The sequence below is a fragment of the Lepeophtheirus salmonis genome, chromosome 13, assembly GCF_016086655.4.
Source record: "Lepeophtheirus salmonis chromosome 13, UVic_Lsal_1.4, whole genome shotgun sequence".
In the NCBI taxonomy this organism is placed as follows: Eukaryota; Metazoa; Arthropoda; class Copepoda; order Siphonostomatoida; family Caligidae; genus Lepeophtheirus; species Lepeophtheirus salmonis.
Window position 1 is genome coordinate 38,879,470 of NC_052143.2, and position 20,111 is coordinate 38,899,580.

At 31.9% G+C, this 20,111-nt stretch overlaps 2 protein-coding genes across 2 annotated transcripts; one reads left to right on the plus strand and one right to left on the minus strand.

The window, feature by feature from the left end:
• The first annotated feature begins 9,961 nt into the window (after nucleotides 1-9,961).
• Nucleotides 9,962-12,960, plus strand: LOC121127519 (uncharacterized). Its single transcript, XM_040722916.2, has 2 exons — nucleotides 9,962-10,498; nucleotides 10,665-12,960. Exons 1-2 carry the CDS (start codon nucleotides 10,145-10,147, stop codon nucleotides 11,538-11,540), a joined length of 1,230 nt encoding a protein of 409 aa, XP_040578850.1. The 5' UTR covers nucleotides 9,962-10,144; the 3' UTR covers nucleotides 11,541-12,960.
• On the minus strand, nucleotides 12,751-17,463 carry LOC121127518 (uncharacterized). Its single transcript, XM_040722915.2, has 3 exons — nucleotides 16,135-17,463; nucleotides 13,587-13,998; nucleotides 12,751-13,527 (listed from the first exon to the last, which is right to left on the minus strand). The coding sequence occupies exons 1-3, from the start codon at nucleotides 16,604-16,606 to the stop codon at nucleotides 13,095-13,097; spliced, it is 1,317 nt and encodes a 438-aa protein (XP_040578849.1). The 5' UTR covers nucleotides 16,607-17,463; the 3' UTR covers nucleotides 12,751-13,094.
• Between the last annotated feature and the right edge of the window lie 2,648 nt (nucleotides 17,464-20,111).

Sequence of the window (20,111 nt, forward strand, 5' to 3'; positions counted from 1 at the left end):
GTTGTAGTTACCTAATTAAATTATAAACATGTAAATCAAAAATATTATTTTTTAACATGTGTTAATGTGTTATTTAGTATGAATTAAAGGACTCTAGGCAAGGAGTGGACACTCAAGACAAGAAAGGTAGGGTTTAGTAGTTCTCAATACTGATTGACTAAAAATTAGAAGCTGTAACATGTCCCTTCAGCTAGGCATGCAGCTAGTTGGGGAGGGGGGTATTTTTCACTTGACTGCGAGTTCCTTTTCCCAAGAGTCTTTTAGTATTAATAACCTTGACTCGTCCAATGACGTCACCAGAAATAAAGAGAGAGAGAGATTTATTTAATAAATTAACTATGTTAGCCCAGCACATCTTATTATTGCCTAACTTTGTTCTAGTGACATTGGGTCAACGTCCCTCCTGATGACATCGACAATACTTGTGGATAGGAGTCGACCTTTGCAACTTGCTAAGTACATCATGGAGATGGTTTTGGTGAGAATAGAGTATGCTATTAAGGAGTGGAGACCTCCTGGTGGTGAATTGTCTAAGGGATTTATTCATCCATCCATTTTACAAACCATAATAAGGCTTTTTTTTAATTGAAATAAAAGATTTCTTCCGATAGCCTCCCTTCTCCTTTCGTCCACGGGTCCCAAAAGAAAAGTCTACACAACTTTTCATTCTATGCCAAACTCCCTAAAATTTTTGCCCCAAGCCTTTTAAATCCATTGTTTTCACAAAATCCGTAAAAATATGTAACCTATAGTTATAATTTTCCACATTTAAAGGACTATAACTTTTCTTACGGCGATTTCCAGTAACATTTTTGAACAATTTAGACTTGGTGTAAATATGAGTTTTTCCATAACTACACACTTTTCTTCAACATCCTTTCACTTATTTTTTTTTTTTTTCAGTGGACAGATTGTTTAGAAATAAATAATCTTTTCAATGCTGCAACTTTTTTTAACAATTGTTATTAGCTTTGATTTTCATCTACATATATAGTTATTTTACATCGAGGAATGGGTTTGAGTTGAATTACATATTAAATAAGGGCGTTTCCATGGGACGGACTGGAAGTGCTATAGCCCTTCCGCCTAAATTAAGGAATTTTGGCTTTTTACAAAAAAATTTAATATTTGAAATTTCATTTTCAATTGTTTTTTAAATATTTAATTTTCTGTGAGTACCTATCTATTTTTGAAATTTTTCAGCGAAAAGTTAAATATTTGAAATTTAAAAAAAAAAAAAAATATTTGAAGTGTAATTTTCAAAAAATTAGTTTTTTCTGAGCAACTGGATTTTTGAAATGTTTTTGCAAAAATTTAATAGTTTGTGAAAGCTATGGATTTTTAAAGTTTTTGGAGAAAAATGTTAATATTTAAATTTTTGTACTTTCTTTCCAAAAAAATTCCAAAAAAATTCCAAAAAACCAGCTCCATCAAAAAAAAAATATATATATATATACCCTGCAGACGCACTTACTAAAACTTGATAGTCAATAATAGGCCAAACCAATGTTTGTTGAAAGTTTTAATGGTCATTTGTTTGTTTTTTTAGAACAAAAATTAACCATAATATATATAGATTTCAGACCACGGGCCCTCCAAGATCTGAATTTTGTTACATAGTACTCTAAATATCTCCATAACTCAAATGTAGATTTCTTAAATCCTAACTTACAAATAGGGAGCTGTATAAAAATACTTGTCAATGGAGATTGTTTTTTCGTTTTTTAAGTGATGATAATAGTATTAATGTTTCTACAATTGCTTAAATAAATATTCAGTGCTCTAATCTAAATGTCAAAACATTGACAATTCCTTTATTTAGGAAGAAATAATGGCTTATTCTGACAGGAGAGTGTCAAACAAGTGCTGAGTGATACATCAATGTAGTTGTGTTTAACTCACGTCCTTCAAAGTTTTTATAAAGTTACAAATTTAAAAAGGATTACTTCAAATTTCATTCAGGCTTAGTAAACTTTACAGAAAGAACCACAAATATAGTACATAAAATTGTATTAATGTTTTTCCATACTTTGAATGCTCAGCAGAGTTTCTCAACACTTTTTCATTTTTTTTAAATCAATCTTCATAGTGACGTTATCCCAGTAAAATTATGTCGGCTGTTACTTTTTATAACTTCTCACGTCACTTATTTTTCTTCTAAATAACAATTTCATCCTTTTCTTGAAGAATAATCCAAAAATCGAAAAGAATTAACAAATTACCAACGTATTAGAGCGTCGTTGTGGAAGAGAGGTTTAGAAATATAATTGTGTAGTACTTTGATTATCTTTCCATGGATTAAACAAGAAAAGGAAAGAAATAAGAGAAAATAATTTTCTACGTTCTATACTTTAGTTGTCATTACATAATTTCTGGGAAAGTACTCTCAGTAATCTAGATCAATCTTCTTGCAGAAAATAGTGATCATGTTCCACAAAGGAATACGTGGGAAAAGGTTGATTATTAATCAAAGAAAAATATCACACTTGAAAAGTGTAGTATAAAAACTTCATATAGATATGAATCAAACGTCTAATATTTTTTAATAAAATATTTTCTAATAATGATGTTTTCCCAATTTTTTCACTCATTTATATTTGCGTATCTGTTACAAATAATTATGGAGCTTATTATTGATCTCATTTCTCAAAAAAAAATTCGAAAATGTATCCATATTTCGAAAAAGTTTTTATTGACGATTATTGTTTTCGTTCATTTTTGAGGTTCCATCCCCTCCGAACCTGCAATAGGACAATGAACAAACCAAAAATATATATAATGGAACGACGTTGCTCAAGGGACAACGCGCTCGGTAAAGATAAGATACTCGGTCATTCCTAGAGAAGGAAATATATTTAATCTATATGGACTGCAAATATAATTACTAGGTAAGATGGAGTAAATCTAATACTATGATACTTACTTATACTAAATAAGTGCAAGTCCATTTGACTAATTAAAGGAATATTTAAAAAAATACATTACCCGCATGGTGGTCTCAAATTTTTGTAGCTTGTTGTTTGAATTAGTTTTTATAACCCTCTGTGCGTGAACATTCTTTTTTGGCGTAGTTAATTAACAAAGATTAATTATAAGCGAGTTTTAGTTGGCATAAACTCAAAATAACGCTTATTTATCTTAACAACATTAGATATGTCATCAAGAAGATAAACTTTGTGATCATTATGGTTAAAGCATTATAATTTCATTTTTGTTAGAACCTTCTATAAAATATTAATTACTTTTAACATATTTTTCGTATTAAAAATGTACTCATTAGTTTTGATGAGGTTGAGTTAAATACATAGAAAATTAGCTGATATTACATTTGTAGCAACGCCAATACCTTAAATAACAAAAAAAGAAATATATAAAGTACAGATGGACTAAAAAGTAAACAAATGAGTCAAATCCAATAAACCTTGATGAAAAATTAAAAAAATTGGGAATAATTTCAAGAAATAAACATTTTTACGACAGCAAAAGTTGTTTATAACAGAACTGAAAGTCAAGTCCATATTTTCTGAGTCCAGTTTGATTGATTAGTATCCTTCCCGGTTCCATTAAAATAGATACGAGTCCGGACTCGAGCACTGGTTAATACATATATCAATTTCTAGACAAGCATATAAAACTCAGATAGAAACAGGAGACAGTTCAAGACCATTTATATAGCTGTGAAACAGTTGAAATAAGATCAGAGGCCGAGGAGTGAGGAGGTTGACTTTAAATATCTAACATAGGAAAGTCAAATTTCTTCATTTGAGCCAAACAGTAATTAATGCACTCTTGAGCACGGGGAGTTATTTTTTCTTTAAAATTAAAATTTATTTACAACTAATTATGAAAATTGAAAAATGTATGTATTTTTTATATATTCGTATTTAATAAAAATTTAAACATTACAAAAAGTAAACCATTTTTACTATTTATTTATTAAATTATATATAGATAATAAGGAATTAGTATCGGAATCGTCTCTACAAAGATGGTATTGGAACTGGAGTCGGCTGAAAATTTGGTATCGGTACATCCCTAGTTGTAACATCAAATTTTGCTTTCTTTATTCCAAAATGATGTTACATTATGGGAAATGGGGGATTGATTTAATGACAATAAGATCAATTTGATTGAATTAAGTGAAACATCTGTTTGTTTTTTGCAAGAAATCTTCCTATTGGTCGTGAAAAGTGACATTGAATCAGTTTAATAGCCATCCACTGAGTAAAAAAAAAAATAGAGAATGATATACTTTATTTATAATTTTAAGACAATGAAATTGACTTTAGATAATGTTTGGTCAACGAGAACTGAGTACTCCATGGCTCATCAAATCATATTTTTTTTTTAAACTTCTGAAACTTTTCGTATTATTTTTTTATTCTTGAGGAGAGATCATTTAAGTAGTGCTATGTCTGTCCTGATTTAGGACTGAAGGCTGCAGTCCCTTCCAGTTCAGCCTCACTCTGATCCAGTTCAGTCCCAAAAACTTATAATGTTGGGTTATTGATAACGTCCTTCAAACTATATTTCCTCTTTATTTAATTAGTTCTAGTAATATATAAGGAACGACACAAGACTATGTCTGAGTTAAACATTATAAACGGGGAGTATCACCAAGGATTTGTTGGAGAATTATCCTTTATAGTATTAAAGCAAAATGCGTATTTTCGTCCAGGCATAATAACTCCAGGAAATGGGAGATGATGATACAGTTAGTTAGATTATAAATTCATATTTTAGAACAAATTTTAAACCCACTTCATATAATAATATTATTTCGGTAGACGTAAAGGTGTTGCTCTTTTCGGGATTTGACAGCTTAATTTGTTTCTTCAAATAACGTAAACTCACTAAAAACCATCTTTCATATACCTACAGAGGTGAGTAAGTGCCAAATAGTGTAAAAAGGCCCTTGTTTTGAATCATTATGAAGGGCATACTGTGATCAGGGAAAATACAAAAAGTCAAACATATATTTATTTTTTTATAAAATATAAAAAATTGAAATTAGTTAGAGTCCAAATCTTGAGGTACATTTATGTCAATAAAGTGAGTTAGTAATCCATTAATAAGTTGTCTAGCTATGGGACAAAAACTAAGAGTGACATTAAAACAAATCAATTCTATTTATGGCTGAGTCTTTTTTTTTTTAAATTAGTTAGTCAAATCCCCTGCTATGATTTAGGGATATTTTCCAAGAATAGCTTTGATAAGAGAAACGGCTGATAAGACGCCGAATGTGTATTATTTATAGCCAAATGAGTAACATGATTTAATAAGAACAAAATATATCATCAAAGGAGTGGCAACATAATTTCTTTTTTTATTATGCATGGCAATCAGACTGTGGATGTAGTAGCGGGATGGGCGGGGTTTCAATCTAGAGACTATACTTTTAAAATTTCGTTGATAATACATTCAGTCACTATCCTGCATTGGAATAGTGAGGAACGTTTGTTTGCTGTCGAAAGTATATATTGTCAAAAATTGGTTTGATAATATATTTTTTAAATTAAAATAATTTCAATTTAACTCCCGAGTTTTTATTGGTTCGATTTATGAAAAACTATTAATTGCTTTCATCCCTCATATACAAAAAACGATTTTTTCCATTTGTTTTCATAATTTGAAATGTGCAAAATTATTTGTATACAAATAACTCAACGGACAATAAGGTTAAAGAGCTGAACTTATTGCAGTTAGATTAAGTGTTTTACAATGATTCTAGATTGGTTCAGTTTGTCGAAATCAAGTAATTGGAACGGATTATTATTAATAAAACACCAACATAATTAAGACTTTAGCAAAATTGGGAATAACTAATTAAATAATCAATTGATCATCTACAACTTTTAAATAAAAATATTGCTAGTTAAATTTGGCATCTTTCTATATAGGGCATATATCTCTTTTAAACTTCTCAACGAAAAGTTATTAAAGGAGAAATAAATAAAAAAGGCAGAATCACCAGGAATTAAAATTCTGATGGTCGGTATACGGACAATAGCTGGTTTTACAGCTTTGATATGATTTTTAAAACGGTGACAAAACAAAACTTTAATTAGTGATGGGACGATTAATTGAAATCGGAGAATCTAGTGTTTTTTTTGGAATCTTATTTACGACTGGTATTGAACGACCTAAATATTATTTCCAAGTTATTAAAAAATATTTGAAATTATTTTCCTAAGCATTTTAGTATTTCTTTGTAAACTCTATGAGCTCTCAAAATGCACGTACTTAGGCTAAAATAAAATTATATTAAAAAAGGAAATAAAACGTTGATCACATCTGTTCATAATTGATGAATAATCGGTGTTGTAGTTGGGTTTTCAAATTTAGGGGGATAATATATATATATTTTTTTTTTTAAATATTTAAGAGGCATTGAAAATTCAAACTCCCATTACCAAAATTGTTCAAGCCTTCAGTAAGATTCTACTTCACTAGAGAGAAGAGGCCTCAAAATAATTATTTTTTATTTTACTCGCAGTTAGCTAGCTCTTTTAGCACTAGGTTAGGTATACCTCGACTTGGTCATATAAAAGGTTGTGCAGTAGAAACGGAAACAAATTTTGACCTAGTCCAGATTCTGAAATAATGCATTGTGACGAATTGTTTTGTTTTTTTTTTTAATAGCATCATAGATGTTAATAGCACATGGATTCTAAATACTACCTCCAGGCCCCCCCCCCTCACTGCCTCAATTCTCCAACGGTTTCACCATTCTACTTTATTAAGAAAACCTTTCATAAACGGTCCATGAGTAAGTAATAGTTATTTTACAGTCAAATTATTATTTTAGCATTAGAGGATCTTTTAAATATACACAGTTTTGAAAAAAAAAAGATTTGCATTATCTAGCCTAGCTTTCCATTTATCTATGGTTTGCACTTTTTCAAGAAATGAACGCTCAATGAACAAATTTCAGAATGACAAAATTTATTCAAATCTCTACTAGGTAGGGTGGTACCATTTGAAATCATTGTTATTAGGGACATTTTATCCTATTTTAACTCTTACATGTCAATATTTGTATTTATATGAATTTATGAAGTAAAAACAATCGTTACCAATTTAATTCATAAATAAAAAAATTTCATCCTTCACGAACGGTTCTTGAGTTGGATTGGGATTAATTGTCCCAATTTGAAAACCTTTGAATCAGATTGCACCAATTATAGCACTCTAGAATAATTATTGCTGGAGTAATTTGCGTTCAAAGAATTGTAATGCACAAGTCCAGTGATGGAATGTATCTGCCTTCCCTATTTACAGTCCACCAATAGGTAGAGTTTTGAAATTTATCCCAGAAGGTAGTTTTGCTTAGATTTTAGCTATAACACACGATCCGAAAAGCCCCGACAATAAAAAGAAAATATTTCTTTTGTCGTTAAAATTGGGTTTTTTTAAATCATTATTCGCTTTATAAAGCAAAGTTTCTATAACACTTTTCAAACCATTACTTAGCTTGATTTTTTTTTTTTTTTTTTGAAATATCACAAGAAGCGTCACACTAAGCACAATAACTCAAAAATAAAGAGCAGATTGTCATAAAATGTTGACAGCAGTCTTTTGAAGGCTGGTATAAACTGAAAATGAAGTCAAGTAAAAAAATAGTGCCATCTATATGTGAAGTCCAGGACTTTTCAGACCATGTGTTGCACTGTATGTTGAAGATCAAGGTGGCATGGCTCTCCCACAAACTCCATTCATGGGCCATGCATGGGATTAGTAAGACTCACAAAAAATGTTAATTATTGCTGAATTTCTTAGAACATAATAACTACAGATTATAAATCCAGTTTGATTTCCCCAAATCAGTATCATGATTGTGAACCGTCCAGGATCAAAGCATCAAAAAAAGGTGACTCTTTCATATTTTCCTTAAAGTTCATGTCCAATTTCTACAAATACTTTGCACCAATTACATTTACTCATGGTTTAGTTCCACTGTAAATTAGTGGTCAAATTCCAACAAAAAACATTTTCTGCAACTTTACTTATTATGTGAGGGATTTTTGTTGGTATAACGATTGGTAAAAGCATAAAGAAGTATTTATATCAGGAGTCATCTTATCAGTCAAGATTTGAGCTTCTATCCAAAGGAAAATCGATTCATTAAAAATGCCGGATTTTATGCTCTGTCCTAGCAGGTGAATATATAGGGGAATTTGAATGTCAACAAAGTCAATCTATCTTATCAATTAATTATTATACATTATACTAACTATTTAGATATTTTAACTAATACATTCTATAACTTTGACATCATCATGTTTAATTCATCTTCAAAAATAACCGTTCAACTAAAAGATTTGTTCATTTACATGTATAAAGTCCTTGGACTATTAAAAAGGGTAAAAGATTGAAAATATCATATGATTTAATATCCTAAATCACAGTGGTTCTGATATATTACAAATTTCGATATTGACTACCAAAAAATTCTAAAAAGTACTACCTATAGACAACAATTTTTGTTTTCATACTTAATCTGTTCAGTTTCACTATAGAGCTGATAGAAAACAAACGTCATGTCATTGCAGAACTGTTAGAGTCTAGATAACGATGATGAAGCAAGCATAAATGTCAAAAAAAATATGCCGGGAACACCGTATATAACGTTTGCAAGCAACTTAAGGTGATTAAGAGGCTTGCCTATTCCTCATGTGGTTCACACAAAGCCAAAAAGCGGACGAGCCACTTCTTGGTTGGGCTCAAAAGGCACATCAAAGCAAATCTTAGTATTTCAAAGGCTGCTCATGCTCGGAGGAAGTCGATCAGTTGGAGGTAGGTGATCAGAGCCATCAAGGACGACCTTGGCTTGAAGTCCTATATAAGGAAAGGTTTACCTTCTTACCACAAAGATGAATGCCAAAGAGTACAACTTTACCTTGGACGTTGGATATAACTCAAATAATTATGGCAAGCAGAGGACAGAGGTAATTTTCCCATTTATGATGAAAACCGAGTTATCGTCCGAGATAATGATGTTTGGTTTGATCACCAGTGACGGGAATACTATGTTAACTCACATTTTTGACAACTGTCTCAAGTTGACCTCCTCAGAGTACTTGGACCTTCTTACGAATTTAGCGATGCCATGGCTGCAAGCCACATACCATCCAGATTCAAGCTGTGTGCTTACTTTATAATACGTTATAAAAACCACACTCCTTTTTCTTAAAGTCAAAAGAGCTGTAATATCAAAGTTGTGAATAAAATCTTTTTTCCATTTCCCCAACTAAAAAAAAGTATTTCAGGAACAAGTTTTGGGACCAAGGATTAACTACAAACTTTATGTCATGGGGAATGATGTTGAAAACTAATTTCCATGTGTTTATCTTTAAGACTCTAAATAAAAAGTTATAAGCCCATTCCTGCCTAAACTTGATTATCCCTAGTATTTTGCACAGTGTAGGGAGTACCTGATAGAAAACATCTTTATAAGGGGGGAACGTCTATAAGAAAGATTGAGAACTTTATTGTGTCCAACTTGCCCTATCAAGTGGGCAAATAGAAACAATAAATTGCCAACATTAAACTTGAAATAACAACTAAAGAATCACCATTAACTATGTTATGAAATTGGTGCCAAAAGTAGTATAATGTATGTATTTATCTTGTACGACTGAGTAAAAAACCAAAAATTGGATTCCGTGTCAATTAGCTCGTTTTTCCCCTATTTATTCATATTTTTAATCTCCCTAAGGGTGAATGTACTTCATCACCCCTAGCACTGATTGGCTTGTTCAAGAGCTATATTTATTACTTTATCAAAAAAAAAAGCAATGGGAGTCATCATTGGCCCTGTAAACAAGGGGATATTATTAATTCATTATCTATTAATAAATAGTTTTATGCGTCTTAAACCTAGGAAATATTGTATAGTAATACCTACATATATTAAAAGTAGACTCAGCCCATCTCTGTATTTATGTATATGAACAATCCCGAGTCAATATTTGAACAAATTCGTTTCATGTGTTTGTACAAACACCGCTTGTCTCACTTATCTATGTATGTAAGCCGTTAAATTTGTTTGATTTCCCTCTTGGTTCGAACTGGATTTCCGGCAGAGGTAGTTTGAGTGTCAAAAAATACACATACCTATTACATAGTCAACAAACACTTTATAATGATACCAAAGAGATCAGATATCTGGAGTGTCTCTTGTCCGTTTGGACTTCTCCTCCTCCTATTCATCATAGCCTCAGGTAGTTGCTCAGTTCAAATCATTGCCTCCTCTGATCCTGCATTGTTCCTGTTACCCGGAGAGCCTCCCAATCAATTATTTTGTGAGAGTGATAGTCCTTTTGACTTGTGTATCTGGTCTTATAATGGTGATAAATGTGTTGGCTCATCGGGATCGAGTTCGTATGCCTGTACAGATTTCCCGGAGGGAATCACTCTGCACATTGAAACGACGGAAAGAAAGTGTATTCTTCAAATAGAATTACCGAAAGTTGAAGTTCATGAAGGAGAATATACGGTTAGTTATGCTGCAAAGATCCATAGGACTTAAGGATATCATTCATATCTTTTTATGTCTTCATAAATTACACCTTCATGTAATGCTCATATTTTTTTATATAATTTTTTTTCATTAAATACCTGTACATATCTAATGAGAAATGAATGATATCTTTATCTAAAAGTGTTTGCTCGGATCATTCGATGATATTTCGACGGGAAGGATGGATATGATGAGCAAAGAATTTTCAATCCAAGTTGCCCATCCTGCAAGTATTACAATCACCCACTCTGAAAGTGGTGTACTTCATGTATCAAATTCAACTCAAACGATAGACACAGACATCATTTGTACCTCCGAGAATGGTATACCCAGTATTTCAAACTTTGAACTCTATAGAAATGGAATCCCAATAGATGGAAATGACGAAGGACTCTTCCATCTCTCTCAAATGGGTCTGCAAAATGATGGAGATGTGCTTCTATGTGGAGTAAATCAAGTCACAGACGATGATAGACTCATTTACAGCAATCAAACCAGTGATTCTCTTATAATACAAGTACTATATCCTCCTCAGATGGTAAATATACACGAAATTCGCTTTATGTTTGAGTTTATCGCAAACCCAGAGGCAGAGTCCATTGATTGGGAGTTGTTTGATGATCAAAACAATACCTTTGTCTATCACAAAACCGAAACAGAAGTCAAAGTGACTGGAGAACACAAGTATTTGATCACTTTGATAATTGATTTGGAGAATATCACGGTGTGTGAATACATACTGACAGTTGATAACGGTGAAGGAATATTAAGACATGACACGCACCTTAAATCCTTCAACTCCTCTTTGGCACATAAATCAGAACAAAATGTTGATGAGGATTCTACAAGTGAGAATTTAGGAGAAACGCCCTGGTCTTTGATATTTGGTATTTTAGGTGGGATTTTGTTTATTGTCATTGTAGGGATTATTGCATTCGTCATATTCCATCAATGCAAGTACTCTCAGGGACATTTTTACTCTTCAGCAAATAGGAGAGGAGCGTCGGAATCTTCGTGAAATTTATTCTCAACGAATCTTGCCTCCTTTTTTATGAGGCATTTATCATTACAGACGTTTCTTTATATATATATTTTAATTAAATTATAGGATTTGAATCTGTGTAAGTATTATGTGACTGTGGGTTCATAACTTGACGCGTTGCTCTTGCTTAAAGAATTCTCCTTATTATTTTTCTTAAGGGTTCTTCATGACAAATGGCTCTAGAACTATTAACACAACCTCACATTTTCAATTTTTTGTTTAACTGTAAGGCCATACAGTAGAAAGAAAATTCGAAGGTAAACATAGGAGCATAATCACTTTTTATAATACTATGCCGCAAATCATTAAGTCATGCCATTCATGATTCTTAATTTAAATGCTCCGAATATTCCAATGGTAAAAGTATCAAGTTTTGATGATTGGAAATCTCTACATGGAACACAGGGTTTGGGCATTTCTTATATATTTTTTTCTTCATAACATAATTTTGTGAGAGCATAACTTTTGTAATTTTCATAAAGAGTAAATTCACTTTGAAAGAATAATAAGTCATTCTGCTCACGGCGTTACCTCACTAATACAAAAATATATAGCGGATTTTGCTATCAGCTGTCAATATCTCCGCTTCTTTTCTCCTAATCAGTGTTCTGAACGTTGAATTAGAACTAGTTCTTATGAAGCTGTGAAAAATTCTCAAAGAATTGAATAATAAGTATATATTTAATTAAGCATTTCGTAAATACCAACTTTTTCTGCTTCTTTCTTGCAGGAAAGGTTGAGTGATACAATCGGGGTAGCAACGGTTGCTATGTTTATTTGCATTTGTTTGTTCCTTTTTTGTTACGTGACGGAGAAGATAAATCCAAAAAGGAGAGACTGTATCAAAAGTTCCTTCTCTAATTCACGGCGATACCAGACTAACACAAAAATTTACATTGTATGTTTCTCCTTCTTTTATCCTAATTAGTGTTCTGAACGTTGATTGGTTGAATTAAAATTACTTATTTTTATAGCTGTGAGCAATCCCCAGCAATTATTAAATAATAATTGGCTATCAACTGAATTTGAGTCTTTTTTGCCGTTTCTTTTCAGAGGAAAGGTTGCGTTATACATAAAATGACGGGGGAAATCTCTTTAAAAAAGTGCAATGCATCAAGTTGTGAACCCACTTTAGGAGTGTTATTTGTAATATAGATATGTTTGTATAAAGTTGTATATATAAGTATTATGTAGAAAAAACAATTATATTTTGTATTTTTATGTATAAATGAATGACAATTGATTTTAATTACTTCAACATGGATACTAAATAACTTAGTGGAATGCTTTGATTACTAATTTTTTCCGAATTGGGTTTTTCGCAAAGTACAGATTATATAAATGTATATGTATATATTATAAATAAATGTAATAAACAAAATCTAAATGAATCTAATATAATAAGCAAGATTGAATAAAACTCTAAGGGATCTAGGGGAATGTCTTTAAATTGTAGTATTCCTTTCGGAGCCGTGTCCTTTCTTTCGATACCTATCCTTATTCTTTTTCGAGAGGGACCGCTTACATATTTTACTGCATGGATAAGGGTGCTGTTTGTCTCTTTGCAGAATATCGCTTATAGGCAATCATTCCTCCAATGAGAACGACAATGATGACTATAAAAATGACTAGAGGAATGACATAAGAAGAAGTCCCTCCACCTTCCGGAGTAGGAGTCGTAGTGGAGGAGGATCCTCCAGGTGTGGTTGATGATGAACTCGTAGATGATTTCCCTGTAGATGTTGTGGTTTCTGATGTTGAACTTGAGCTTGTGGTGGATTGGGGTGGAAGGGTTGTGGAATCTGGTGTCAGAATCTTGAAAGAATAGATCTCCTGACCAAATTTATTTTCCGCTTGGAGTTCGTAGGAGACGTTCTCAATGTCCTCTGTTGCTAGTGCCTTGAACGTAAGGCTGCAGTTTACCTTATGCTCTCCAATTTCTTTACAAATTTTTGGGATTTTTCTAAAAGTATCAATGGAATAGAGGAGTAAGGTGGTTAGGTGAATTAAAATACAACTTACATTTTCTCATTATTCTTTAATTCAGTCAATTCCTCCGATCCATTTATAGTTCTTTTTGCCATCCATTTAAGAGTTGTTGGATTCGGGTTGGAGTGTATGGGGATAATAACCTTAACCTCTTCTGCCAACTCTCCATTAAAACTCAATGGGTCCAAGGGTTGAGGAGGAAAGACCACCGCCAATTTTTGGGGTCCAATGCTCATAGTTTCAAATAGTTGTGTAGGAGGATCAGATTTGTCATACTGTTTACCCTCACATTTGATAGATGCACCGTGATCCTCAGGTGTGACATTAACAAGGATTTTATGAGATAGGGATTTCTCTCCATTTGAACTTTCAATCACTGAAGAATTCTCAGCAGTAATATTGAGATTTCCCGAGGTCGTAAGGTTGGATATACCAACAGGTTTCCCTATAAAATTACATTTTGTTATGACAAAAATATTGAATTATAAAAAGGAATGAAACTACATGCCAAAAAAGTCCAATTAATTTAGTAAAGGAAATACAGTGAGTGCTCTTTGGATCAAGAATCCTAGAGACCAACCAACATTTTATTCTTTTCGCATGTAAAAGGTGGATTTTGTTATGTACCGGACAAAAAGGGTCTTGAAATGAAAAACTGTAGAAATGCGAAATAGTGAAATAAAGTCTCAGTGGGGCACTACTGTACATTTTAAATTTCAAAAATACATTCGTCAAAATGCTTAGGGAACTTCCTTTGTAAAATTAGAAAAAAGAATAGAGAGTCAAAAGGAGTTCTATACAAAACTAACAAAAACATATGAAGTCAATGGCCAATATATTTCTTTCTCTATGATTTTAACCAATCAAATCTATGCAAATTATGTGATTTGATTGGATACAAATAATTCAAATAATAGGGATAGTAAAAAGGTGGATTTAGTAATGTTTATCTTGCGTTGTACAAGTGTGATAAGTTTACGCTCAAAAAATAAAGTAGCGTACTAAAAAAACAGTTTTCTGATTATTTGAATACCCATTGATGGAGTGGGCCTCAATGATGGAGACGAACAAAGATAAAATTTGCCATTTTTTATATTTTTTCTTCGAACAAGGCGAAAGCACAGGCCAGGCAACTGTAAATGTGAATATGGTTTATGGTCCCAATACTGTAAAATACAAACATGTAATGTTTTGGTTTTGGGGATTCCATTCCAGTAATTTTAATGTCAAATATGCACCACGCTCTGGAAGGGCAATTGTCAATAATATGCAACGGGAAGATAGTTATGCAGTAAAAATATTAGATGTCTTTTTACTACACTTCATATAAGAAAGAATGTATAATAAGATGACATGCATCGTATATCACAGCCTTTCCTCACTAAAAAAAAACGGGCCAAAATCCGTTGCTAATTAGCCAATAACTCTTCCCAACTAAATATATAATTTTAATTCAATCATTTTTCAGAGCTTAATCATGAGTTAATTCTAATTCAACCAATCAATGTTCAGAACACTGAAAAGGAAGGGGGAAAAAAGCACATCGAGAGCTGTCAACAAAAGATACTGTGCTTTTTGCGTTAGCTAAGAACGCCGTGCATTATGGGGCCAACAATCCCTTTTCTGATCTTCATAGCATAAAAAATGTGATACAAGAAAAGGGGGCTGACAACTCCTTATTTATGACTAATAGAAATTAATATATATATATATATATATAATATTGTTTTGATTTGACTCATATTTACATACATATGAATATACATTGTTAATCAACAAGGAAACGCCCAAGTATAGTGCCTCATGGTATAGCCTACAAATTATGATTATACATATATTGTACGTATAATAAGTCACTTATAGTTGGAGGATGTTGAAAGGAACACACACACAATAAATAAAAAAATTAACATCTGTAAACGATCCAATCAAATGACTTCATAACTATCATTACTTTATGTATAATATAATATTTATATAGAATAAAGTAACAAGTGTGTGCTTATGAGACACACTATCTATTAGAAATGTATATATCATATTTAATTGAAAATTCTTAGATTCACACTCTTAGAGGATGATGTGAATCTATATATACACATACATAAGTATAAATCATTTTTAAGAAAAGGGACAAGATTACAATTGATTGAGAATCAGAGTCCCTAAAACTAATCGTGCATTGAATTAATGAAGCTCACGTAAAAGAAAATATATCGAGTTATTATTTCGTTCAGTTCATTATTATTTAAAGTATGATTAAAAAAATATTACAAACTTCCAATTAAATCAATGGGGCATCCATGATTTCATAATTAAATACTATATACATAGTCAGATGTCCCCCACTATATACATATATATATATATATATATAGGTACAAGTGATGATGAATCCCTATTTATGTCTAATAAAGTAGCAATTAAGGTCATTAATGCTTCAAATATATATATATATGTGCATACGTCATAGGATGGACGTAATTCCCTTACTAATCATCCTATCATTTCTAAACATATGTAAAAGGTTGGGTGATTATGTGTATTTGCGGCATACGAATTACTATTTAGTATTTATTACCTCCACTCATTAAACAGAAGACTGTGCCTATCTTTCCGGCCTCCAAATATCCCTCACTCTCATTCCCAACACGTATCTCCATTTTCTCTATCTTATGAGCCACCATGATAGCAATTTTTCCATTTGGAGTAGCTCCATCCATAGTGCACTCAAAATCTCCTCCCTGCATGTCCTTCCCTTCATCATAGGTGATTTCACAGACTTTGCTATCCGTCCCCGTATAGTTTACCTTTGCTTTAAGACTATCATTGCTGCAACGAATCACTTTTCCATCCCCAAAGATGCAGTAATCTCTCTCTGGAGGAAAGTACCAATAGCAGCGGTCAAAGACAGTGTTCGTGCTTGCTGTAAGAGTATAAGACTTTCCAGGGAGAACAATGCCGCCTCCGGTAGCAGACATCTCATAGTCTCCTGAAACAAGGGTTGCCAGGAGTAAGAGAAGAAAGGGCCAAAATGAATAAGTCCTCAACATTGTCACTCTTCTTCACTAAATGAAAACGGCTTTAAATTGAATCGGTGCTTTTTTGAACAATGATGAGTCGCTCTCTAAAATGTATGTAGGTATAAGTGTATGCCTTGCTTTTTTCAGTCTTATTAGTGTCCAATGTGTATAGGTGAATTAATAAATGCCTTCTTTTTTTCTCCTATGAAGCATCCGCTGTTTGGAAAAGATGGAACAAGTGTTGCTTAATGATGTCAAAAGAGCGTAAGGACTCCTATGATTACCTACTACTAAATAGAACGACACCACCTATAGAAAATAACACTTGATCACAAAGAGGTGAAAACACATATTGTTGTAGGTATATATATTCACAATAATAAACAATACAAGTGCCTTCCTAAAATAGTCATGTAGCAAAAAAAAAAAAAGCAGTTTTGAGGAATCCAGTATCATGTTTCAAAACGGCTTTTCCAATTCAATTTGGATGATGACTAAAGGAAAGTGAATTAGGCAGGAGTTTAATTATTTATTTGGCTAAACTCTTTACATTGTGGTATTTATTTTTCTTGATAATATTATTCATTAAACATTAGTTTCTAAATAATCATTAGATTAAGAGAACAATTAAGTTCATTCCACTCATGATTAATTGTGTGAGACTTGAGAGACCTGTAAAATCTCTGTTTCCAAAATGAAGGAAATACAAAATGGTTGTTTTTGTCTTTTCCAAGAGTTGTATTTACGTTTACAGTCTTTCATTGTTTCAGATCCAAGGATCCATTAAACGAAAGACACACAGAACTACCTTCTCCCACGTCATTATGTAGGAATACAATTAAACATAAGCAAAAGGTACAGTTCACTCCTTCTACAGGTTAATTGACAACGATAATAGACGAATTCAGGAGCCATGTGTGTATTATATTTGCTGTATTTACGACAAATCTCTACATATTCAAATATAAAAATAATGTAGTCGCACTCCGACGGCTCAACAACAGACAAGTGTAATGTTTCTTTTCGGACAAAAGGTTTCGAGATACATTCATTGTAACAACGTGGAAGCCGTCATATATTTTATTCTCTTTTCCCTCCTTTTTTCATTATCAGTCATTTTTGGGATCAGGCTTGCGAGCTGAATGCAAAATTGAACAAAAAGTAAAAAAGTTCCAGAAATCAAACTTTATATATATTTTTACTTTTTTTAAATGATATAAAGGGCTTATAAATCAAAGTGGATCACTCGGGAGACCTATACCTTAGGTCAGTGGGATGGGGGGGCACTTTTTGAAGGCTCTTATCGAATACAAAAGTTTCTAGTACTCTTAACTCGAACATATGAACTTGATCAGTTCAATAATTCTGAATTTGGCCGTGAATGTAAGTAAACAGTTCACTAAACATAATAAATTCTGCTCTCGTGAGTTGCAAGGGCCGCAGTATAGGTTCCCACTAATTAGGGTTCATGATAGCAATCTCACTTAAAGTTATTTTCATCCAAGAGGGCTCCATAACTCTAGTGATTAAAAAATATGATTTTTTCTGTCCTATGAAAGAGAATTGTTGGGTAGTTGGAGCTGTGCTGGGCTGAAATCAAATCCACTAGGTATACTTTGTCTTTTGCCCATCATTTCGACAATGAATGAACCAATTTTCGTCAGTTGTAGCTCATTTGAATGCTAATATTCACCGGATTATTGTTTTAAAAATTGTTCAAACTTAGTTCTCAAATGAGGCCTCTCACACACTATCAAAGTAGAAATTGTTATTTGCTGTGTACATGAGCGGAACCCCAAAATAGCAGAACGCTGAATACCTGGATGTTATTATGGAAGACTTTTGTGCATTATCATTGTTAGCGTTTAATTGATAAGTATATATGTATATATATTAGACCACAACAGATCGTTGCAATGCTCTTACTTATGAATCATACAGATCCATGAAAATCATAAGGCTATAACATTTGAAAGATAGGTGATTAATTTCATTGATAGTATATACATTTTGATTCTAAAGTTTTGATATCTGGTCCTGTTCAAATGGGGGAAAAGCCATAACATAGAACAATCTTTGCTAAATGGCGTCATCATAGATAACGACCAGCGATTCATCATCAATTTTAATCAGAATAATAAATAATTGCACTTCTAATATACCTAAATTAAGAATAATGGCAAACAATTCCTGTGCTTCAAAGATACTATTAAGATGTTTTATCAACTAATCCAAATTGTAAGCTGACTTATACTATAATATTACTGAAAATGGTGCCTTGTAGGGAGTGCTTTAGAATTTGATACTATTTCAAGTACCAATAACAAGGAGGGATTTTAAGTTTTACATATATAAAGGATAGATACAACAAAACTTGAAAGTCTTATACAAAAACTGTAGTAGTGTCGAAATCCCACATTTCCGGATCCCTCATGAACCAAGTGAGGGATAATCTTGTATTAACAAATTACAGGCGATAGGTTAAAAAAAATTGGAAATTAATTTAAATTGCATGTATTCAATTTTCCAGTATAAAGAAAAAAAAAATTAAATAAATTTGTGATGGACTACAACACCTTGAGCCACCCCCCGGCACGCCCTTGAGCATTTAATTTTAATTTATCTTCCGTCCAGGATATTTTGCATAATATTCTATTTAATTATAAAGCAAAATTACTCTCCTGGGTAAATAAATCATTAACTCTTGCTCCCATCATCAATCTAAAAGGATGTTCTACCAAGAGAATGAGGTTATTTCATCATGTGCCCACGTGATACAATTTGAGTATTCAGTGAGTTGGTCAAGTTGACTGAGATGAGTGAAATATCTGTTCTTTTGCAAAAAAATCTTTCTAATTATCGTGAAAAAATTCTTTAAAAGGTAGTATTGATTCAATTTAAGAGCTTTCTAGTGAAAATAATTTATGAAAACTCATCGCTGAGTGCACTGAATATCATTGTCCTGAAGCAAAAGTGTCATTTTCTAGTCATTTGTTTTAGTATTTGTTATTTATAATATCTGACATACTTCTAAAAAATTTCAAATATCAACTTTCCATAAATTCAATTACCAATATGTTAGAAGTTGGTATGTCAAATATGATATATAAAACACCCTTCAAAATTATGGCTTCCAGGAAAAGGCAAATATCTTGTAATATGTATGATTGTAAGAAATATATAATAAATTTCAAATAGAAATGTTTTTAATCCTTGATATTGCTCAGGATCAACTTTCAATCATTTTTTTACATATTTGCTAAATTTTGAAATATATTCAAAATATTAAATTTTTTAGGAAAAAATTTCAAAAATCCATAGCTATTCTCAAAAAATAAATTTTTTTGGAAAAAATTCAAAAATCCTCAGTTATTCATAATAAATTTAATTTTTTTAAATAATTTCATAAATACCGGGCCGTGCAGAATTATTTACCGATTTTTGTTCAGAACATATCGCGGACAATAATGACATTTGAATGACTTGAGAAACAATTTATTCATACATTTTTAGAATAATAAAATAGTTTGTGATC